The following is a 25,091-nucleotide window of genomic DNA, read 5'->3' as shown; positions in this document are numbered from 1 at the left end:
CCGTCCGGTATAAATTAATCTGCTTCTGTTTTAAATAAAAATATATTCAATGACTGTTCAGATCATGAATGAATGTCAACATATCGTCATCTTGTGTGTGAGGTCCATTTCATAGAGAAATAGAGATTTAACTTTTACTCTTTTTAATATCAGTTTATATAAACAGCAATCACATATCATGCTATTCCTAAATGGAATTAAATTAAGATATATACTTTTTTTTTTTTTCCGCAAAACTGGTGTTCATTATAACCTGACAAGTAAATTATTAATCTCAATCTGAAATGTTGTCTTCTATTGCACAATTCATAAAAAGCATAAAGAAAGCCATTAGTAAAATTATAGACTTTTATTCAGGTTTTCTCTCTCTTGTGACCCTCCACACTTGTTTAAACTGTGCAAAAATATATAACCTAGTTCCTTGACATGCAGACATCCCAAATGTGTGATGCTGGACATAACATGAAGACCCATGCTGGGTAATTTATTAGCTAAGACACCGCACTATGTCTAAAATGCATGAAGAGCCTTGGTTCACTGCCCAGGATCTGCAGTTAGAAATGGTGGATTAACACGCTATGAAGCTCTAAGCTGCCAATGTACCGTGTCCCAAAGATGACTTTGCTTGTAGAAAATGATGACTACATTATTCTCTGTTTATTTTTACTGGGAAGGAAATGTCATAGGGTTCTCAGTGGTTAGTAGGGAACACTGGGGTGAAAAGGAAGCAGTTAAATGGGCTTCATTGCTCACACCTGGCTCACTTGCAGTTTCTGAAGCTAGCCGACCGGTCAGTTGTGGTAGAGCTAAAAGAAAATACCTTACTGCCTTATTGCATCCCTGAAATTGGCAAAGTGAAAAAATGAAGAGCTGGATCTAATATAGGAGACACGTTGGGAAACAATCAGACAAATGTGATCAAGGACAGGAGCGTAGTTGGCTTTAGACCTCACAGTTCTGGAGCTAGCCAACCAGTAGGCTGTGGTAGAGCTAAAAGAAAATACCTTATTTCATCACTGAAATTGGCAAAGTGAAAAAATGAAGAGTGGGATCTAATATAGGAGACACGTTGGGAAACAATCAGACAAATGTGAACAAGGACAGGAGCTTAGTTGGCTTTAGACCTCACAGTTCTGGAGCTAGCCAACCAGTCAGCTGTGGTAGAGCTAAAAGAAAATACCTTATCGCATTACTGAAAGGGGCAAAGTGCGAAAAATTAGTAGTGGGATCTGATATAGGAGATATGTTGGGAACCCACAAAACAATTGTGATCAAGGACAGGAGAGTAGTTGGCTTTAGACCTCACAGTTGTGGTGCTAGTCAACTGGTAAGCTGTGGTAGAGCTAAAATCTCATCTCTGAAATTGGCAAAGTGAAAAAAATGAAGAGTGGGATCTGATATAGGAGACACATTGGGAAACAATCAGACAAATGTGATCAAGGACAGGAGCTTAGTTGGCTTTAGTCATCACAGTTCTGGAGCTAGCCAACCAGCAGCTGTGGTAGAGCTAAAAGAAAATACCTTATCGCATTACTGAAAGGGGCAAAGTGAAAAAAAAATTAGTAGTGGGATCTGATATAGGAGATATGTTGGGAACCCACAAAACAATTGTGATCAAGGACAGGAGAGTAGTTGGCTTTAGACCTCACAGTTCTGGTGCTAGTCGACCGGTCAGCTGTGATAGAGCTAAAAGGAAATACCTTGTCTCATCACAGAAATTGGAAAAGTGAAAAAAAATGAAGAGTGGGATCTTATATAGGAGACACATTGGGAAACAATCAGACAAATGTGATCAAGGACAGGAGCGTAGTTGGCTTTAGACCTCACAGTTGTGGTGCTAGTCAACTGGTAAGCTGTGGTAGAGCTAAAATCTCATCCCTGATATTGGCAAAGTGAAAAAAATGAAGAGTGGGATCTGATATAGGAGATACATTGTGAAACAATCAAAAAAATGTGATCAAGGACAGGAGCTTAGTTGGCTTTAGTCATCACAGTTCTGGAGCTAGCCAACCAGTCAGCTGTGGTAGAGCTAAAAGAAAATACCTTATCGCATTACTGAACGTGGCAAAGTGAAAAAAAAATTAGTAGTGTGATCTGATATAGGAGATATGTTGGGAACCCAGAAAACAAATGTGACCAAGGACAGGAGAGTAGTTGGCTTTAGACCTCACAGTTCTGGTGCTAGTCGACCGGTCAGCTGTGGTAGAGCTAAAAGGAAATACCTTGTCTCATCACAGAAATTGGAAAAGTGAAAAAAAATGAAGAGTTGGATCTAATATAGGAGACACACTGGGAAACAATCAAACAAATGTGATCAAGGACAGGAGCTTAGTTGGCTTTAGTCATCACAGTTCTGGAGCTAGCCAACCAGTCAGCTGTGGTAGAGCTAAAAGAAAATACCTTATCGCATTACTGAACGTGGCAAAGTGAAAAAAAAATTAGTAGTGGGATCTGATATAGGAGATATGTTGGGAACCCACAAAACAAATGTGACCAAGGACAGGAGAGTAGTTGGCTTTAGACCTCACAGTTCTGGTGCTAGTCGACTGGTCGGCTGTGGTAGAGCTAAAAGGAAATACCTGATCTCATCACTGAAATTGGCAAAGACACACTGGGAAACAATCAGACAAATGTGATCAGGGACAAGGGAGTAGTTGGCTTTAGTCCTTACAGTTGTGGTGCTAGTTGATCGGTCAGCTATGGTAGAGCTAAAAGAAAATGCCGTATCTCATCCCTTAAAATTGGCAAAGTGAAAAAAATGAAGAGTGGGATCTGATATAGGAGACATGTCGGGAACCCATAAGACAAATGTAATCAGGGATAGGAGAATAGTTGGCTTTAGTCCTCACAATCCTGCTTCCTTGTCATCCAAGAGAATGTGTTGTTCTGCTCCAAAGTATTCTGAACTTAATAAGGAAACTACCAAATCCCGTAACGTAAATGCTAATTTACTGACATCTGTGAAGACCGGGCAGCAAGCAGGGCCTCTTTAGATTCAACAAGCTGACAGTTTCCTCAGAGGTTCTTCGGAACATTTGTGTGTTGTGTTCTCCGTGTTTCAACATAAAATATTGTGTTCATTTCTGGCTTTTTAAAATCATTTTTCGACATAAAAAGGCAATGATAAATATTCATTCTATGATTTGTGAAGTAGACAGACATGGTTGTGATTTTTTGTAAATTGCACGGTGGTTTGATTATTTGCAAATTCAATCTTTAAACCTAAATTTAAATGATTAATATGATGTATTATGTGATGACTGGTGACCCGTCTGATGACCCTATGCTGGGCAGGAATTACAATGCAGTTTCTACAAGCTCTGGGGCAAATTCCCTTGCAAAGTGCAACTTCCCTTGTAAAGTGAACAGCTTATTTTCTTTTAGTAAATTATTATTATTATTATACAGTATTTATAAAGTCAACTCATCATGTCTGCTACACTGTAATCCCAAGTTGCGAGCCTTCAGTTGGGCTTTAAAGGGTCAGCCGAGCCAAATGGATATTTCTTCGGGTGGGCTGAGTCAGCCCCTAGCTTCTTGTATGTCTAGGGTACTCAAACTGCGAGATCACCCTACCATAATTCCTGACTTTGTTCTTGTCCACTGGGGAGTTTTGGGTGTTTCTGTGCACCATTATGTGATTCGGCTCTTCCTATTGCATTGTTCATAGTATAAAATAAATAAACAATCCAGCAGGGAGAGTGGAAGCTTCTTATAATAGGCACAACAGGTATGCAGACCCAAGAACTCACCAATTGAGTGCCCAGGAGAGAAGAAACTATTGGGTGATTTAACTCTCCAGCATCCACCAAACACTAAAATACCCCTTTTGCATGGACTGACCCTTTAACAAATACCAGGCTTTTCTTTTTTGCCTGCCTCAGTGTAGTAGAAGGAGCAAGGGCCAATTAGAGAATGGCCAACAAAAATCCTTTCTAACACACAGCAAAAGTATTTCCCCGTTCACCCTGGGACCTGAATGTGGACTTGCTGTGGTTCACTACTTGGGTGGTTGCATAGGTTTCTCTTGTAATTTGCCTTGTGGTTTTTAAGGGTTTTCTCAGGAAAGCAGAGAAGGGATCTAGTTTCGAGCAAGATGACTTACATATGAAAGGTTTGACAGTGCTATGAATGTGCTTGTGCTGCTTGAGACCTGACGAGGTGGCAAAGGTTTTGCCGCAGTCAGGACAGGCGTGTGCCCTGGCTCCGACGTGCTGGGAACGGATATGTCGCTGGAGGTTGCTGGGGTCAGTGAATACCTGAAACAATTAACAAAATGAAAATGACAACATCACAAGTAAATCGGAATGCATAGAAGGTATCTTTAAACATATTAAATATGCAAGGGAAAGAACAGACAAACTAAACCACCGGCTTTCCAATAAACACAGATCGGTCAATCCCTAGTGTTCTGTTAAAACTCCTGGTGACACCTTCTTTATCAACATCATATTCCAATAATACAATTATAAGTGGCAAACGACTTGACTGCTCGCTAAATGAAGCAGTGACAAAGGGTAGCCCTTGGAATGAAGGATAAGCTCACCCTTGTGATTACCCAAAACTAAAGTTACAGGCATGGAATCTTATCTAGAATGCATGGATCATTAAATTTTAAGGGTCTCAAAGCAGAGCTCCAGGAAAACAGCTAAATACACAGTTGAGGTATAGATAGGTTCACTGCTTTATCTGCTAAAAGACTTGTAATTTTGCTCAACCAAAAGCTTGGAAACTTAAATTACTACATCCAAGTTGAGATTTATAGATCCCTTGGATCAAGTCCAGGGGCAGACTGACAACTCATGGGGCCCCTGGGCAATAGGGGATCATGGGGTCCCTGTGTCCTTGTCCAAACTCAAAAAAGCCTATGAAAAAGGTACCAGGGGCATCTCATGGGGTCGCCTACTGACCCCGGGCCCTCGGGCATTGCCCGAGTTTCTAAATGGTCAGTCCGCCCCTGATCAAGTCCTATCTGTTGGATGGAGGTTAGAGTGGTCCATTGAGGAGCCTTGAGGTTGAGAGATAGGAAACCGCATGGCTGAACCAGGAAATAAGTGTATCAGCTGCCTGGATATGCAGGATCATGTAAATCACAAGACTTACTGAACAGAGACCTTTAGACAGGTAAGTCAGTTTACATCCGTTATAGGTATCCAAACTGTGTATTTATCTGTTTGATTAAAGAACAGCTTTATAACCTGGTTTCTGGTTGTCATCTACAAGCTGTATAAACTATGGGGGTATTTTTGGTCTAGACATCAACCAACCTTCTACTGCCTCTTATCTTTTTTATTTTTTTGGGGCATTTTCAGATAAAATATTATCAACAGCAGATCCCATATCTTTATCAAAGAATGTCTTTATTATGTGATGAGTATGCCAATGCTTCTTGTGCCATTGTGTTCTACATTCACATTACCATTTGTCAGTCTGCCAGCACTGGCATAACAACACTCGAACTTCTGTAGGGTTCAAGGACAACTCAAGTTTTGTTCACCAAGAAGTGAATGCTGCTCAAGGCATACTTATAACAGTTACGGGTACAGTTCTCTAGTTTTCCAGAGTGTTTAAATGTTTTTTATGACTTAATTTACAAAAAAAGGACTACATACAGTAATATGGAATGGTACCACCAGGCCACCATAGTCACAAATGATGTCATACAATCTGGTGCTTTTGTTTGTAACCAACAATATATTGTGACAGGGCTACTTGTCTTACAGTAACGGTATTGAATATAATGAGAGATTTTCAAGTTTACCGTCTTCATATGGCAGTCAAATACTATAAAAAGGTACAAGTGTGTTGTGTAGGTAGTCAAATTGGCCTTTTGGCCTTCTATAATATTTGAGTACCTAAAGTCGTATTTTTATTTTATTTTGTGTAGAGTAGGAAGTAGGAGGATCTACCGTGTTGACACTCCCCAACCCCCCAAAAAAATTGGTTTTCCATATAGTTTTAAAGTGAAAGTAAAGGCAAAACCTAACTAACTCTAAACCCACTCTCAGCCACATTCTAAGACTAATCTCTCGAGTCCTTTAAAGAAAAAAATCACTATACTTACCTGTTCTTCACCTGCTCTGGTTCCAGGCTGAGCTGTCAGTGGTGTGTCGGAGTGTGTAGGAGAGGCAGCCAAAAATGGAAGCCCCATAGTAACTCTATGGGTGATGCAGGGGCGGACTGACAACTCATGGGGCCCCCGGGCAAAAGGGGATCATGGGGCCCCTGTGTCCTTGCCCAAACTCAAAGAAAGGTACCAGGGGCATCTCATGGGGCCCCCTACTGACCCCGGGCCCTCGGGCAGTGCCCGAGTTTCCAAATGGTCAGTCCGCCCCTGGGGTGATGCCACTTCCCAGACATTTCCCATCCATTGTCAGCTGTCTTCTGCACACAGAGGGCACCACTGGAGAGCGGATCGGAGTGGCTGCAGAACAGGTAAGTAGAGCATTTTTTTTCTTTATGGGGCTAGATAGATTAGGCTTAGAATGTGGTTGAGAGTAGGTTTAGAGTTAGGTTTTGCCTTTACTTCCACTTTAAGTATATCTGAAGCCAATTTTTCTTTCTTTTGTTTAGTGTAGGGAAGGGTTAAGACTTTTCTTTTGCTGTCCCATTGAGGAGATTTCTCTTTCAATTTTCATTTCCTGGAGACACCACCATGAAGCCAGAGGAAATAATTCCAAAGTGGAGGAAATCTCCTCTTAGGGTGTCCCTATTGGAAGATGTCTCCTCTATTCCAGTCCTGGTGAAAAATGGAACATTTTTGATTTCCCAAAAATCACCAGGACAAATAGAGAGGTTGAAACTCCCCAGAGACAGAAATAAAAACAGAGATTTCTAGTACCATACCCAACTAAATCCAAAACTATTAAAAAACTTTAGCTTTAGAAATATGTTGTCTTGTTGACTGATGCTACTGACCAGCGCTGCTGAACGCAATCAGCATCCGCATTTAAAAAAGGTCAGTCAAGAGGGCTACTTACCAGCCAGCCTGCGACAAACGTTCAAATCAAAGGGTTGGTTTTAATGTGAACTGTCATACAGGGTTAATTTGGTTTTTTTCAGGCTGGCTGCTAAGTGTGCTTGTAATTTTGGTTTGTTTTTTTGACATCATTGCCCTTCCATGTGCTCCTTGCTGCAAAGGCCAGTTATAGGTTGTGGTGGTTGCCATTTGTTTGTATAGTCATGAGGGTTGATTTATTAAAGGCTAATTGGCTGTGCACTTTGCAAGTGCAGTTGGTTCAGAGATTAGTAAATGAGGTGAAGCTGCACCGTGCAAAGAATACCCAATCACATACAAGGAAAATGCAAAAGAAAACAGCATTTTTGCTTGCACATGATTGGATGATGGAAGTCAGCAGAGCTTCCCCTCATTTACTAAGCTCTGGAGAAATTGAACTTGCAAAGTGCACAGTCTATTTGCCTTTAGTAAATCAACCCAATGGTGCCTCTAGCTGTGCTGCTGTCTACAGGCTAGAGCTACCTAGTCTGTCCTGGGATATACACTCACCGGCCACTTTATTAGGCCCACCTGTTCAATTGCTTAGTAACACAAGTTGCTAATCAGTCAATCACATGGAAGCAACTCAATGCATTTAGGCATCTAGACGTGGTAAAGATGACTTGCTGAAGGTCGAAGCGAGCATCACAATAGGGAAGAAAGGAGATTTAAGTGACTTTGATCATGGCATGGTTGTTGGTGCCAGGTGGGCTGGCCTGAGTATTTCAAAAACTGCTGATCTATTGGGATTTTCACACACAACCATCTCTAGGGTTTACAGAGAATGGTCAGAAAAAGAGAAAATATCCAGTGAGTGGCAGTTGTGTGGATGAAAATGCCTTGTTGATGTCAGAGGAGAATGGGCAGACTGGTTGTTGTGACATTCAGATGGTAGGGCAAGAATTTGGCGTAAACAACATGAAAACATGGATCCATCATGCCTTGTATCAACGGTTCAGGCTGGTGGTGGTGGTGTCATGGCATGGTGGATCCATCCTGCCTTGTATCAACGGTTCAGGCTGGTGGTGGTGGTGTCATGGCGCGGTGGATCCATCCTGCCTTGTATCAATGGTTCAGGCTGGTGGTGACATGGTGTGGTGGATCCATCCTGCCTTGTATCATCGGTTCAGGATGGTGGTAGTGGTGTCATGGTGTGGTGGATCCATCCTGCCTTGTAACAACGGTTCAGGCTAGTGGTGGTGGTGTCATGGTGTGGTGGATCCATCCTGCCTTGTATCAACGGTTCAGGCTGGTGGTGGTGGTGTCATGGTGTGGTGGATCCATCCTGCCTTGTATCCATGGTTCAGGCTGGTGGCGGTGGTGTCATGGTGAAGTGGATCCATCCTGCCTTGTATCAGCGGTTCAGGCTGGTGGTGGTGGTGTCATGGTGTGGTGGATCCGTCCTGCCTTGTATCAACGGTTCAGGCTGGTGTTGGTGGTGTCATGGTGTGGTGGATCCATCCTGCCTTGTATCAATGGTTCAGGCTGGTGGTGGTGGTGTCATGGTGTGGTGGATCCATCCTGCCTTGTATCAATGGTTCAGGCTGGTGGTGGTGGTGTAATGGGGTAGGGGATATTTTCTTGGCACTAGCAATGTGTACCTAATAAAGTTGCCGGTGAGTGTAGGTACATGACAGGGGGGGACTCCTTTCATGTTCCCTTGTTGCTTACATGCTGCCCAAAGTGACCATAATTCTTTATATTTTCCAGGTACAGAGGAGAGCATGAAAGGAAGGTATGTAACTGGTTGTTATGATCAGCAGTCCTCTTTTATCCTTGTTCCTGTTCTCCCTACATAGCTCTGGAGAAAGAAATTGTTCTCATACAGCACATCAGAAAATGACTGTGATTGGGTACCAGTTTTTCAGTCCCAGGGAGCTTACAAACAAAATCCTAAACCACGGACAGACAACATAGGAGGAGTATGGAGGGTTCCCTCTGCTTTACTACAAAATTGGCCAATCTTCCATTTGTCCTGGAAAACTCATTTAATGTAATTACAATTCCTGACAACTTCTAATATGTCACATCTCCTTTTAGCAAACATAACTACTTCTTATCCCATCTTTAACAAGCCACAAGTAAGTACATTGGCTTTGCATGAGCATTGACGCCCAAGTAATAATGTATCTTTGCACCAAGTTAAATAAAAAAATTGTTACCCCGGTTTATCTTGGCCAGTAGAAGAAACTTTACAGTGGTTTACTAGGCAACCCAATCCACCACAGTAAAGTGGCATTTTAACCCATTTTGACGTAACATCAAACGGCTGCCAAAAAAATATTTAATAGAACAGGAGGTTTTACAAATGACTTTTAACACTGAGGAAATGGAAACCTTTAGACAGTTAGTGACTTTTTGTTTGTCAGATCAGAATATCATAAAGTATATAACACACACACCTAAAGTTCAAACGCTTAAAGTTTCTGGAAGCCGGGAATCATATTTCTTTTGGTGGTTGAAATCCTCCTTCTAACTATGGGGAGAGCCATGCAAGACTTCTTTTTTTTTTTTTTCTTTTACAAAATGTCTGAAGGAAAGCGTGTTTTTGTTGCCCCCAGCAACCAAAGACTCTCTTCTACTCCACAATACTACCCTTGGGAGGTGAGTGACTTTTTGGCTTCTATGACCACCTAGGGACTTTGCTTCAAGACAAGGACATAGTTCTGAATACGGTCCTTTCTCTCAATAATAATACATACTTTTGGAATTTGGTTGTTTTTCATATTTGGCTACCTCTTGTTTTTAAAGTTAAAAATGTTTTAAATGCTTTGGGTTTCTTTATTAGAAGTTGTTTCTAAATAAAAAAGTTTTCATACCCTTGAAGGTTTGGTTATAGTTTTTGAAGGGTAACTGAGCTAAGGTATAGCTGTACCAACTGGAGAGATTCATATGGATTCACCCTGGAGACCACTGTCTCCAGTACGAAGAACGATGTGAAATTCAAATGTTCAAGTTGTCAAGGGAATAGGGTTTGAGTGGAACTCCTGCAATATGGAAACCTATTCCAGTGGCAATTGTCTATGAATGGTTATCCCCCCAATTTGGAGAAACCTTTTCTCACTTACTGTTGTGCCTCTGAAATAGGAAATAAAGGGGAATATTCCCACCAGACAGAAAAAGATTAAAAAAAGCTTTCTCTTGACATACACAATATGGGGGTTATTTACTAAAACTGGAGAGTGCAAGATCTGGTGCAGCTCTGCATAGGAACCAATCAGCTTTCAGGTTTTATTGCCTTTCTAGGTTTCTATTGCCTATTGAACAAGCTGAAGTTAGAAGCCGACTGGCTACCATGCACAGCTGTACAAAATTCTGAGTGCTCCAGTTTTAGTAAATCCCCCCCTAAGTGTTTTGAAAGTTTGCAACTTTAAAAAATATTTGTTATCCTAATTCAAATTATCGAACAAATTCGAAAATTGAATTCATTTCCCCATGGGACTGAACTACTATTTCATCATGGGACGTCATCCGAATGAAACTAATGCATTTGTTAATTTCATCATAACTTTTTTTTTTCAATTCCTTGATATTCATTACTATGTCTATTCATATACATTCGAATCTCTGAAACTTAAATTTTCATCTGAAAAACAAATAGTAACGAAACGAAAAGAAGCGCATACGTCTATTATCCCTTAATGCCAAATTTTCTTCTTTCATAAATGGCTAACACAGCACTCCACTCATCATATTGTGCCATATTCTTTGCGCCATATGAAAGATAATATTCTTTTGTTGCGGCTAAACAATATTTTATCTTTTACACATTTTGGAGAGGTCCTATATTTTTAGTCTACCTCTAAACCAAGAAAGAAATCCTTATATTTATACCCCTGGTTTTAATGACATTGTTCGGAGGTAGATTTCAGAACAAGCCATGAACCACAATGGGCGATCTAACTAACAAAGCTTAAGGAAGCTCCAATGCTTCACACATGATGGTTCTTCAAACTATGAAGGGAGGTTCTATATCCTTAGTCTATTTCTAAACCAAGAAAGAAATCCTTATACTAATACCCCTGGTTTTAATGACATTATTCTGAAGTAGAATACAGAGCAAGCCATGAACCACAATTGGGAAATGTAACTGGCAAAGAATAAGGAAGCTCCAATGTGTCACACACGATGGTTCTTCAAACTACGAAGGGAGTTTCTATATCCTTAGTTTATCTCTAAACCAAGAAAGAGTTCCTTATATTAATACCCCTGGTTTTAATGACATTGTTCTGAAGTAGACTACAGATCAAGTCATGAAACACTATGGACCATCAAACTAGCAAAGATCAAGGAAGCTCCAATGCTTCACACATGATGGTTCTTCAAACTATGATCGGAGGTTCTATATGCTTAGTCTATCTATAAACCAAGAAAAAAATCCTTATATTTTTACCCCTGGTTTTAATGACATTGTTCTGAAGTAGAATACAGAGCAAGCAATGAACCACATTTGGGCAATCTAACTGGCAAAGAATAAGAAAGCTCCAATGAGTCACATATGATGGTTCTTCAAACTATGAGGGGAGGTTCTATATGCTTAGTCTATCTCTAAACCAAGAAAGAAATCCTTATATTTTTACCCCTGGTTTTAATGACATTGTTCTGAAGTAGACTACAGAACAAGTCATGAAACACAATGGGACATCAATCTAGCAAAGATCAAGGAAGATCCAATGCTTCACACATGATGGTTCTTCAAACTATGCCAGGAGGTCCTATATATAGTCTATCTCTAAACCAAGAAAGAAATCCTTATATTTTTACCCCTGGTTTTAATGACATTGTTCTGAAGTAGACTACAGAACAAGTCATGAAACACAATGGGACATCAATCTAGCAAAGATCAAGGAAGATCCAATGCTTCACGCATGATGGTTCTTCAAACTATGCCAGGAGGTCCTATATATAGTCTATCTCTAAACCAAGAAAGAAATCCTTATATTTTTACCCCTGGTTTTAATGACATTGTTCTGAAGTAGACTACAGACCAAGTCATGAAACACAATGGGACATCAAACTAGCAAAGATCAAGGAAGATCCAATGCATCACACATGATGGTTCTTCAAACTATGAAGGGAGGTTCTATATGCTTAGTCTATCTCTAAACCAAGAAAGAAATCCTTGTATTTTTACCCCTGGTTTTAATGACATTGTTCTGAAGTAGACTACAGAACAAGTCATGATACTCAATGGGCCATCAAACTAGCAAAGATTAAGGAAGCTCCAATGCTTCACGCATGATTGTTCTTCAAACTATGATGGAAGGTCCTATGTGCTTAGTCTATCTCTAAACCAAGAAAGAAATCCTTATATTTTTACCCCTGGTTTTAATGACATTGTTTGGAAGTAAACTACAGAACAAGCCATGAACCAGATGGTTCTTCAAACTACAACAGGAAAAAAATGGATACATAAAAGAACAATTGTGTTACCTAAAGCCTACCTTTGCAACTATTAGCCCTGAAGAAGGGAGATTTGGAAAATGAAGTATGTGAACTTCCTAACAAACAAACAAAAAATCTTATTAAGGTACCCCAGTGAGTGGTGAGCACCTGAGATCTTGGAGCAGCCTTTGTGCTAGACTGACATTTCAAGATTTATGATCGATTAGCTACATTATCGAGAACAGAAAAGATTGTAAGATCTAGTAACAGTCTTAACTCAACTCAGGTGCTAACACTTATTTTCCAATGTGAATTTAAAAAGCTAAAGAAAGAAACTGGTTACTGTGGGACAACACAGACAGTTACCCTTTCAGACACTTTTGCGTGTAATGCCCTGCATAGCTCTCCCGCCTTTCTACTGGTTCCCAGGAGAGGTTTTGCTAAGGCAAAATAACACTTCAGATCTGCTGGCTGACGGGGAGAACAAGCCGCCAGAAACTTTGCGCTTGTGACTGTGTGTGGTCGTGCAACAAATGTAACTATGCTGTGACACTGACGTCTACTTTAGGTGTGTGAGGTTCCGCTTCAGTGTTGTTGTTGCAGTTCAAATATATGGGTAATCTGGAAGGAAGATCGCTTGGGAACCAGGAATCGTTCTGCAAAGGACATACGTGAGACATAGATCATTCCAAGCGTCAGCCTCAGCTCACACGTTGAGTGACATGACAGTGACAAAAAAACAAAAGCAACCAACCGGTACCTTTACGCAGTTCTCACACTCAAACCGCTTGCCGCTGTCATGTGACATCTGATGGCGGATCAGGTTGGATTTCCAGTTGAAGGCCTTAGGGCACTGGTCACATTTGTACTCCCGCTCTTCTGTATGAATTATCATATGCTGTTCCAAGCTGAAAGACGGACATGGTTTGCCACAAGTAAGAAAGCTGACAAATGGTATTAGTGGTTAGCCACATGCTCATATTGACTGGGGAAAGAAGCAAACTGAGAACATCTTCTTAAGTGGAAACATCAAGCATTTGCTCCCTGCCCTTACTGACACATCATTTTTGATGAAGTTCAAACCTGGTTTTGGAAGTTATATTGGAGGTTAGGCAGACAGTTGGTCATCAACCGAAAAGCTTTGGCACATTTCATCCAAAAATGTGTGATATCATAACAGCCTATTAACTTAAAGTAGGGGTTTCCAAACTTTCTAAACAAAGGGCCAGCTCACTGTCCTTCAGACCTTAGAGGGGCCGAACTGTGGCCAGTAAGAATAGAAAATGCCCAACATCATTGGGGTAAACAATGTCTCAGGTCTGGTGGTCAGCGGGAGTATAAAAATTACATAGCGGGAATAGTGCTTCATTGTTGGTGTCAGTGAGAGGACTACTACCCCATTGTTGGTGTCAGTGGACAGAATAGTGACCCATCATTGGTGTCAGTGGGAGGAATAGTCCCTCATTGTTAGTGTCGGTGGAGGAATAGTGCCCCATCATTGGTGTCAGTGGGAGGAATAGTGCCCCATCATTGGTGTCAGTGGGAGGAATAGTGCCCCATCATTGGTGTCAGTGGGAGGAATAGTGCCCCATCATTGGTGTCTGTGGGATGAATAGTGCCCCATCATTGGTATCAGTGGGAGGAATAGTGCCCCATCATTGGTGTCTGTGGGATGAATAGTGCCTCATTGTTAGTGTTGGTGGAGAAATAGTGCCCCATCATTGGTGTCAGTGGGAGGAATAGTGCCCCATCATTGGTGTCAGTGGGAGGAATAGTGCTTCATTGTTGGTGTCAGTGAGAGGACTAGTAGCCCATTGTTGGTGTCAGTGGACAGAATAGTGACCCATCATTGGTGTCAATGGGAGGAATAGTGCCTCATTGTTAGTGTAGGTGGAGGAATAGTGCCCCATCATTGGTGTCAGTGGGAGGAATAGTGCCTCATTGTTAGTGTAGGTGGAGGAATAGTTCCCCATCATTGGTGTCAGTGGGAGGAATAGTGCCTCATTGTTAGTGTCGGTGGAGAAATAGTACCCCATCATTGGTGGCAATGGGAGGAATAGTGCCTAGTTGTTGGCGTCAGTAGGAGGAATAGTGCCACGTTGTTGGTGTCAGTGGTAAGGATAGTGCTCCATTATTGGAGTCAGTGGGAGGTATTATGCCCCACTGTTGGTGTCAGTAGAAGGATTGGTGCCTCATTGTTGGTATCGGTGGAAGGAGAGTGCCTTGTATCAGTTGGAGGAACAGTGCCCCAAGGGTCGGATAAAGGCAAGCACAGGGCTGCAGCTTGTCCCCAGGCCGCAATTTGGAGACCACTGATTTGAAGTGTAGGTAAATCCTAACATTAAATGTCTCTTTTTTTGTTGCTTTTGGCCTGTTAACTAAATTGTTGAAAGTGTTTTGCTATTGCTGTTTGATGAGTTCAAAAAAAGACCCATTGATGCTGACCAAAATCCAGTGACCCTTCAACTTCCTGTAGTGAGCTGATAATGCTGCTCTGAAATGTCAAACTTTTTGTTTTTAGCTTGAATACCTTTTGATTAATTTGTATATTCATAACTGAATAAACAAGAAGAAAATAGTAACTAGTGTTTTTATTACCCCTTCCTCCTTCACCACTATCAACTACTGAACCCCTACCCCCTATGTTATGGAGATGAGTAATGTGTTTTGCAGTCCTAGCACCCTCCCTGCCCTAAAGCCAACTGGAAGGATCACCAGGTTAAAATAAAAGGAAAAAAGCCAGGAAAATAGGAAAAGTAATAGAGCCACCACATCCAAGGACTACTAAGGTGCAATGTATAAACGTTGTGATCTTGGCTTCAGATGCGCTTAATCATAAGGCAACCTTAAATAAATATTCTAAAATGTGGAAGATCATAAATGTCATCAAGCTTGTTAGTAAATCTGTAAAACTTTGATCTAGCACCGGTGCCAGGGAAGAGGGTAGCTGGTTCCCAGAAGGGTAGCAGAGCTTCTGATATAAAGGATTATCATTACACCATAGTAACAGCCAGGATAGTGGAATCCCTAAAATATTTGTATTTTCTTTTTGCTTTGATCTCAGTAATATGAAAGACTCTTTGTAATAGAAAAACACAGATACCCTCTGAGCTCCCAAAGAAGAGGAACGCTGACCTGCTGGCACTTTGAAAAGAGGAGGCAAGAGGGTGTACATGGGTGTTGGGATCATTCATGGAAAGGGTTGGCCTACCATAGAACGGGGGCATAGACAAAGCTCTAGCAGGTGGCGTAACAGGGTCTTAACTGGAATGAATTCCCGTAAAGTGTACTAACAGACAGCGACACATTCCAAAAGACGGCTATGCTCCTTGCCTTATTGAAATCTTCATCTGCATTATAGCATTTAAGCATCGAAGAACGTAAATAATGAGCAGTGGCTGCACAGGACAACAAATAAGTCAATAGCTCAATACTGGTTGCAGTCCAATAAACACAAAAAAGTTCTCTTTCCAAGTAAAACCCATTTTCTTTTACTGGCCCTTTATTTCCCTGTAACAGACAGGAACCCAATATTATCCCGAAGGAAAGAAAAGTCTATAATCTGACCTAGAATGTTGGTAGGAAGGGTCAAGTGGATTTGTGACAGCGGAGACAATTGAAAAAGGCAAACATGACATAAAAGCTCTGCCTAGTCCAAGTGCTCTAAATTATCCCTCTTTATGTACATAGCTAAGAAAACAATATAAGATTATATCAATTAAACTGTTTATGACGTCTTGTGGACAACAATACGGCAAAATTAATGGGTAATTTGTTATTTTGCTTAGAATTAATTATTTTGTAAAAAAAAGGGTTTTTTTGAATATTATAGTTCCAAAATGTAGAAAAGTACTGCATAAAAAAGGTGAAATAAGTTATGGAGAGTAAGTAAGAAAAAAAAAAAAAAAAAAAAAAAAGGTCCAGGAATCGCTGCAAAATAAATTAATGACCTGAAAAACTATATGAGTATAGAGGACTATTGGCCCTAATTTCCAAAATACTAGAATTTTGTTAATGGCTATTAATTTGCAAAGCAATTACAGTTTACAGTTAGGTCAGATTAGGTCTGCGTAAGATGTGTTAGAATTGTGTTTTGATTATGCCCAGGGGCGGACTGACAACTCATGGGGCCCGCGGGCAATAGGGATCATGGGGCCCCTGTGTCCTTGCCCACACTCAAAGCACACCCAAAAAAGCCTATAAAAAGGTAAAAGGGGCATTTCATAGGGCCCCCTACTAACCCTGAGCCCTTCGGGCAGTGCCCGAGTGCTCGAATGGTCAGTCTGCCCCTGATTATGCCCATTGGTTAGGTCACGATGGAGGTGTAGTGATCTGTGACTGTAATAGACATATATTACGATAATGTCAAGTGTTCAGATTATGTTGGAGTTGTAAAGGTCTATGTCTTTATAAAGTGTAATGGAATGCTTTTTAAGACCAAGACCACAAGTCTAGGGGTCGGGTCATTGCTAGTAATGGATGTAGAGTGGTGATGGATTGATCTCAGGTGGTGATGGATTACAGGTGGAATAACATGTCTGGGACTTTATACTTGTAGGTGTGCAATGTAATATAATTGAATTTTAATTAAGCCCAGTGACTGGTCATGTTGGGAGTGCAATGTTCTCTGCATGTCATGAGCGTAACAGGACTACGCTATTCAGGGCCGGACTGACAACTCATGGGGCCCCCGGGCAATAGGGGATCATGGGGCCCCTGTGTCCTTGCCCAAACTCAAAAAAGCCTATGAAAAAGGTACCAGGGACATCTCATGGGGCCCCCTACTGATCCCGGGCCCTCGGCCAGTGCCCAAGTTTCCAAATGGTCATTCCACCCCTGACGCTATGATCATGTCCAGTAGTTGGTCATGTTAAAGGTCTAGTGTTCAATTTAAAGATTGTAATAGAACTGCGTTATGATCATGACTATTGTTCAGCCATGCTGGACTTGTTCTGTGTATAGAGTGTAATAGAAAGGCGAAAAGACCATGTCCAGTGATCAGGACATACTGGAAGTGTGGTTTTACCTGTCCGTCTAGAGCAGCCTTTCTCAACTAGGGTTCTGTGGAACCTTAGGGTTCATCCAGAGGTTGCTAGGAGTTTCATGAGCAATGGATAATTCATTCTCTCAGATGAGTAACTGCTGACACCAATGACCTTTTTGCTATCTGTATGGAGGGCACGTTTCCTGATGACTACAAGGGAAAGGAGCCTTGTTCCCAGTGGCAATGACTCTAATGTACCATACTGTAAAAACAATAATTTTACTGAGATCGAAAAGTTATTTCAAGGGTTCCTCCATATTGAAATGGTTCAGAACAGCTGGTCTAGAGAGTAATAGCATAGCATTATGATCATGTGCAGTGGTGGGTCATGCTGGAGGTGTAGTGTTCTGTATGAAGAGTGTAACAGCACTGAATTACGATGGTGTCTACGGGTCGGTTATGTTGGAGGTGTAGCGTTGTCTGTCTGTCTAGAGCAGCTTGTTTAAATCTTTATACCCAAGATGAACCCTTGAAATAATTTTCAGGTCTTGGAAAACCCTGTAAAAATTAATTCTTTGAGGGTCAAAGAGAAGAATTCCCCAAGCATTGGTAGTCACTAGGAAGAATACCTCCCTTACAGTGATAGTCACAATGCCACCCTTACAGAAAATAAAAAAGATAATTGGTGTAATGCTGCCGGATCTGCCAAGTGGCATTGGATCTAAACTATCCAGGCACCGTAAAATTATAGATCAATTTGCCACCGCTCAAGGAACCCTCAGAAACCTCTGGAGGAAACCTATTGTTCCATAGAACCCTGGCTGAGAATCACTGGTCTAGAGTGTGACAGAACTGCATTATAATCATGTCTAGGGGTCGTTTATGTTGGAGGTGTAGTGTTGTCTGTCTGTCTAGTGCAGCCTTTCTCAATCTGTTTAACCTAGATAAACCATGGGATCCCCTGCTAAATTTAATTAATTGAGGTTCAATGGGAAGAATGTCCCATGTATTGGTAGTCACTGGGAAGAATGCCCCCCTTATTATGATAGTCACAATGCCACCTTTACAGACAGCTGAAAAAAAATAATTGGCCTCATGCTGCTGGGTCAGCCAAGTGGCACTGGTCTCAAACTACCCAGGCACTGTTAAATGAGAGGTCAATCATCCGCAGCTCAAGCAACCCCTTAGCAAACTCTGGAGGAACCCTAGGGTTCCATAGAACACTGATGGAGAATGGCTGGTAACTGCGTTATGATCATGTCCAGGGGTCGGTCATGTTGGAGATGTAGTGTTCTCTACCTATCTAACGCGTAATAGAACTGCATTATGATCATGTCCAGTGGCTAGGAAATGCTGAAGCTAGAAGCTGATTGGCTACAATGCACAGCTTCATCAGATTTTGCACTCACCATTTTTAGTAATTCCACCCCCAATGATAATTGGTGTAATGCTGTTGGCTCTGCCAAGTGGCACTCGACCCAAACTATCCAGGCACTATCATATGAGAAGTCAATCAGTCAAAGTTCAAGGAACCCCCATCAACCTCTGGAGGAACCCTAGGGTTCCATAGAACCCTGATGGAGAATGGCTGGTCTAGAGTGAAACAGAACTACATTATGATCATGTTTGGGAGTCGATCATGTTGGAGGTGTAGTATTTTCTATCTGTATACAGTGTAATAGGACTGCATTATGTTCATGTCCAGTGGTTTGGACATTGAGGTATACTATACTCCTTCTGTGTAGAGCAGTGGTTGTCAACTTATGAGCTAAAGGAGGCCTCAAATATGGCCCCTGACATCACCACAGGGTCCCACATAATGTTCAATATATGTAATGCTTGAGAGGACTCTTAGAAACTGCATACCTAATAGAGGAAATGAGGGTCAGAGAGTGTGAGCAGGATCAGGGGCGGACTGACAACTCATGGGGCCCCCGGGCAATAGGGGATCATGGGGCCCCTGTGTCCTTGCCCAAACTCAAAAAAGCCTATGAAAAAGGTACCAGGGGCATCTCATGGGGCCCCCTACTGACCCCGGGCCCTTGGGCAGTGCCCGAGTTTCCAAATGGTCAGTCCGCCCCTGGGCAGGATACATTGTTAGCTGGGTATATGCTGCAGAAGACAATACAAAACTGGGAACATGTTACATGAGGCTAAAAGAGATCAATGCTATTACCCTAATTATTGTTCCTACTACAGACTGCTGAGGTCCGAGGGCCACCCATCATATAGCAAAGGGCCGCATCCAGCCCTCGGACCACAGGTTGGGCACCAGGGATGTAGAGTCCCAGTTTCATATCATGGTCCTACCAGTTGTCAGATCATATTGGAAGTGCAGTGTTCTCTGGGTGGAGTGTAATAGAACTGCCTTGTGGTCCTGAAAGTTTGGATGATATAATGGAATCTTAAAATTTTATGTTAGATAACCTAGCCAAGACAAATTTCCCACCATAAATATTATAATACATAGAATGCAACAGGATCTTTATACAGTGGGCATTGCTCAGAAATCTGACTTGTCAGTAAACAGTAGTTACTCCGTCAGCCATAATGGCACACTAGTATCCAATGCATTAGGCCCAATTTAATGCCTACAAGATGATGGTCAACAGTAGAACCTACAAAATGCTTTGACACCTAACTCGCTAGATGCATAGAATGGTACATAGAACTACCGCGGACCATCGCTTGCTTAGTTCACAGGATCTTACCTGTATTTGTTAGGAAAGAGGCGCTCACAGTCTTTGCACTCATGTACTTGTTCATTATCGAAACCCTCTTGCTTGATCTCCTCGCTCAGAGACTCGTAGATGTGGTTCACCGTATTGCAGGCATACTTCTGGTGCCGCCTCAAATCTAGCTTGGACTGGAAAAGTTCGTCACAGTCTTCACAGCGAAACGTGTGTTCCTCTGTAGATGAAAGAAACATTGGGGGAACATAAGCCAAGGAGCGAGAGACCCAGAAATTTTACCAAAGAACCTTGGAAACATCTCCTCACCCTTTGGAGAAGCTCACACCCTCTTCCAGTTTTTTTTTTTAGAATTTTTTTATTTTTTATTTTTTTTAAATTAACATTCAACTCATATTCGGTGCTTGTGTAAGGGATCCATAAAAGTTTTATAACTTTAGTCCGGCGTGCACCTCTAGCATAGACAAGACTTTGGTTGCATTGTTCAGCAAAAGGGCTTCAGACAACAATTGCCGATCAAAGCAGGAGATAAGAAACCACGTAGGGAGAAAGCATTAATAGCATCATATATACAATAAATGATTATCACCAAGGTCAAACAAATTCACAGAAGGGCAGCTGTTAATACGTTTATGAAGCAGCATCCTGACTGCGGTGCCAAGTTAAACAATTGGGTCCCAGTTGTAAATACTCCAAAAATATACGTTTTTTTTTTTTGTAAAGAGCTGTGGGGCTGACGGGTCTCCTCCTGCTTCGCCATTGAGAGAACAGGAGCTCCTTAAGGCATTTAACTGTTTTGCACTTAAAACATCTTTCTGCAATTAAACTTTCATTCCTATGCAAACAGCTTAGAGCAAACTTTCGGCATGTAGCTGGGTTCATTAACTCCCAAGGTAGAGGGTAATTAAGATTTTTGGTGTGGATTTATTGATACTGGCAAGCGTGCCACTCGGTGCTGGCACAGAGAAAGTTGTGATAGCAGCATTTCAGCATCTCGGTCCCTGCCCAGCTACCATCTATTTAACTACTGTTCTCCATTCCTGTGGCCGCAGGGCAGCGGGCTATGAAGCATGCCATAAATTAAGAATTCAGCACTCCAGAGGCTAAACCTATGCAAACAACCATAAGGACATCACAGCTAAATACATAATACTGGATGGCAAACAACAAAATAACACATTGCTAATAAATTTAGTCTCGCAACGACGGAGTATGGCTGTCATGGGGACAGCGTAGCCAAATCGACCAATTAAAATGGAGATTTAAATAACCGTTTGTAGCCTCCCCAGCGGTCTGATTATGTCAGTATTTCTGTGCTCAAAGCGGTACATTTTTTTGCATGGAAATATGTATTTTTTTTTTTATTGTAGGCCTGTAATTCTTAGGAATAACTCACTGAAATCTGTCCGAACAAGAGTCTAGTAAACATCCCGGGGATGTTAAAATTTGAAACACTAAATCATAAATTATAATTTAATAAATAATCATAAAAAATAATAATATAATAATAATAAATTTAATTCAATAATATAATCAAACCAAAAACACTGAAATGTGAAATATAGCGCCAAGTTCGCACATCGCTGAGCAAAGTCGCAGAATCGTTTTCAGTGTCTGATGACGAATTTCCCCCACGAATCATAATCAAACTGATTATGTCAGTATTTCTGTGCTCAAAGTGGTACATTTTTTTGCATGGAAATATGTATTTTTTTTTTATTGTAGGCCTGTAATTCTTAGGAATAACTCACTGAAATCTGTCCAAACAAGAGTCTAGTAAACATCCCGGGTATGTAGCAATTTGAAACACGAAATCATAATTATAATTTAATAAAAAATAATAATATAATAATAATAAATTTAATTAACATCCCTAGCGGTCTGATTATGTCCATATTTCTGTGCTCAAAGCGAAACTTTTTTTGCATGGAAATATGTATTTTTTTTTATTGTAGGCCTGTAATTTTTAGGAATAACTCACTGAAATCTGTCCAAACAAGAGTCTAGTAAACATCCCGGGTATGTTAAAATTTGAAACACGAAATCATAAATTATAATTTAATAAATAATCATAAAAACTAATAATATAATATTAATAAATGTAATTAACCTCGCTAATGGTCTGATTATGTCCATATTTCTGTGCTCAAAGCGGTACATTTTTTTTCATAGAAACATGTATTTTTTTTTTTGTAGGCCTGTAATTCTTAGGAATAACTCACTGAAATCTGTCCGAACAAGAATCTAGTAAACATCCCGGGTATGTTAAAATTTGAAACACGAAATCATAAATTATAATTTAACCTCCCTAGCGGTCTGATTATGTCCATATTTCTGTGCTCAAAGCGGTACTTTTTTTGCATAGAAATATGTATTTTTTTTTATTGTAGGCCTGTAATTCTTAGGAATAACTCACTGAAATCTGTCCAAACAAGAGTCTAGTAAACATACCACGTATCTTAAAATTTGAAACACGAAATCATAAATTATAATTTAATAAAAAATAATAATATAATAATAATACATTTAATTAACCTCCCTGGCGGTCTGATTATGTCAGTATTTCTGTGCTCAAAGCGGTACTTTTTCTGCATGGAAATATGTATTTTTTTATTGTAGGCCTGTAATTCTTAGGAATAACTCACTGAAATCTGTCCAAACAAGAGTCTAGTAAACATCCCGGGGATGATAAAATTTGAAACACGAAATCATAAATTATAATTTAATAAATAATCATAAAAAATAATATAATAATAAATGTAATTCAATAATATAATTAAACCAAAAACACTGAAATATGAAATATAGCGCCAAGTTCGGACATCGCTGAGCAAAGTCGCAGAATCGTTTTCAGTGTCTGATGAGGAATTTCCCCCACGAATCATTATCACTCAATTCTGCAAGTGGCTCTGATTTACTATCGCTGTTCTCTAGCCGGTCTAAAACCGTGTCTGACCTAAAGGGACGCTTTTTGGACGCCATGGACGTTTCTCAGTTTCCAGGCAGAAAGGATAGTAAAAATGCAGGCAGGGCGCCGGACAAAGCACTCGGGACACAATGTATGTGAAATGGTTTGATACAGGAATGTTATACTATGTGATTTTAGTGTATTTAGTGAATGTCACTTTTACAATTTTCAAATTTCCCGCCAGTTCCGTCCCCCGTACGTCCCGACGTCGCAGGGAATGGAACCCAGAAGACAGATGCCGGCATCGGCCAGAGGACATTGCCAGGGACACTGCAGGAGGGACATCGCGGGAGCGCAGGACAAGGTAAGTGAGAAGAGATCCCGGAGCAACGCTGCAGTGTATTCCCGAGTGTAGCTCGGGGGGGTTACCGCTTGTGGTGCTGAAACTTTACCCCGAGCTACACTCAGGAACACCGCCAGGGGGGTTAAAGCATCCCAGCCTGTAAAAGAAGTTTTATACTTATCTTTCCAGCGGGTGGGGTGTTGAATCTTCCCTTTCTTGAAGAACCACAGCAGCCAATGGGGGACGCACTATCCAACACGCCCAGAAGAATCAGAATTGTGGGTGCCACTGCAATCTGATTCTTCTGGGCGTGTTGGATAGTGTGTCCCCCATTGGCTGCTGTGGTTCCTCCAGCCAGCCCCTACGTTACTGTGGAACACAGAAGTGACTTAGGGACCAGAGGGAGGAGCTAAAGTGCATAGAGGGGGACATACTACCCACCACATCAGGTAATGGAAATGCCAATAATACACACTGCTTCTTCTTTCATGGGTTGGGTCTCTTTGAAACTTTTTAACCCCTTCACGCCTAAGGGTAAATTAAATCTTAATGCCTAAGCACAATTTTGCAACTTTGACATGTGTTAGTAAAACCATACATATCAGGGGTGGACTGACAACTCCTGGGGCCCCCCGGGCAATAGGAAATCATGGGGCCCACACTCAAACCACACCCAAAAAAGCCTATGAAAGGTACCAGGGGCATCTCATGGGGCCCCCTACTGACCCCGGGCCCTCGGCTAAATGGTCAGTCCACCCCTGGTCCATATCATCCCAACTACTTTGTACATCCATTTGTTTTTTTCAGGACAAATTTGGCTTTCAATTGGTGGTAAATGGTAATGGATGTCTCATTATTTTTTTTTTTTATTATTTCCACCCGGCAGTACTGGGGTCACTGGTTCGAATCCCAACCACGGCACCACCTGCCTGGAGTTTGCATGTTCTCCTTGTGCTTGCGTGGGTTTCCTCCGGGTACTCCCCACAAGTGACACTTCATCACGATGGTGACACTGTACTGCTAGGGTGACAGTATGTAGAAAAGAAAAAAAACAAATAAAAAAAATAAAATAAAAATGTAAAAAAATTTTTTTAAAAATTATAATTTTTGGTTATAAACTAATTTGGGTTATTTTTTTTTTTACTAAAAAGATAACGGAATAAATTTTGGCCAAGATTTATGAAGAAAGATTATTTATTTGCAAAAGTTTATAAGAAAAACATTTTTTTTCAAAATTTTTGGACATTTTCATTTATATAGCAAAAAAAATAAAACTCACAGTGGTGAATAAATACCACCAAAATAAAGCTTTATCGGTCTAATGCTAAAAAATTCATATGGGTACAGTGTTGCATGACTGCGCAATTGTCATTCAAAGTGTGATAGCACTGAAAGCTGAAAATTGGCCTGGACGGGAAGGGGGTGAAAGTGTCCGGACTGGAAGGGGGTGAAAGTGTCCGGACTGGAAGGGGGGAAAGTGTCCGGACTGGAAGGGGGGGAAAGTGTCCGGACTGGAAGGGGGTGAAAGTATCCGGACTGGAAGGGGGGGAAAGTGTCTGGACTGGAAGGGGGTGAAAGTGTCCGGACTGGAAGGGGGGAAAGTGTCCGGACTGGAAGGGGGTGAAAGTGTCCGGACTGGAAGGGGGGTGAAAGTGTCCGGACTGGAAGGGGGGTGAAAGTGTCCGGACTGGAAGGGGGGAAAGTGTCCGGACTGGAAGGGGGGTGAAAGTGTCCGGACTGGAAGGGGGTGAAAGTGTCCAGACTGGAAGGGGGTGAAAGTGTCC

The 25,091-nt window shown here is 41.3% G+C and overlaps 1 protein-coding gene across 5 annotated transcripts in view; it reads right to left on the bottom strand.

The window, feature by feature from the left end:
* PRDM16 (PR/SET domain 16) overlaps nt 1-25,091 on the bottom strand; it is a 135,138-nt gene that overhangs the window by 70,539 nt on the left and 39,508 nt on the right. For 3 of the 5 annotated variants that reach the window (XM_089656638.1, XM_089656642.1, XM_089656639.1), the window contains exons 3-6: nt 20,078-20,276; nt 13,143-13,290; nt 12,940-13,038; nt 4,106-4,259 (exon numbers count right to left, since the gene is read on the bottom strand). In XM_089656638.1, the coding sequence (XP_089512764.1) occupies nt 4,106-4,259; nt 12,940-13,038; nt 13,143-13,290; nt 20,078-20,276 (600 nt within the window). The remainder of the gene's footprint in view (nt 1-4,105; nt 4,260-12,939; nt 13,039-13,142; nt 13,291-20,077; nt 20,277-25,091) is intronic. The other 2 variants (XM_089656640.1, XM_089656641.1) reach the window with 1 other exon arrangement.

Source organism: Staurois parvus, unplaced genomic scaffold (assembly GCF_062004578.1).
Source record: "Staurois parvus isolate SC_StPar_1 unplaced genomic scaffold, SC_StPar_1.0 ptg000924l, whole genome shotgun sequence".
In the NCBI taxonomy this organism is placed as follows: domain Eukaryota; kingdom Metazoa; phylum Chordata; class Amphibia; order Anura; family Ranidae; genus Staurois; species Staurois parvus.
This window is presented reverse-complemented; position numbering and strand designations above follow the sequence as displayed.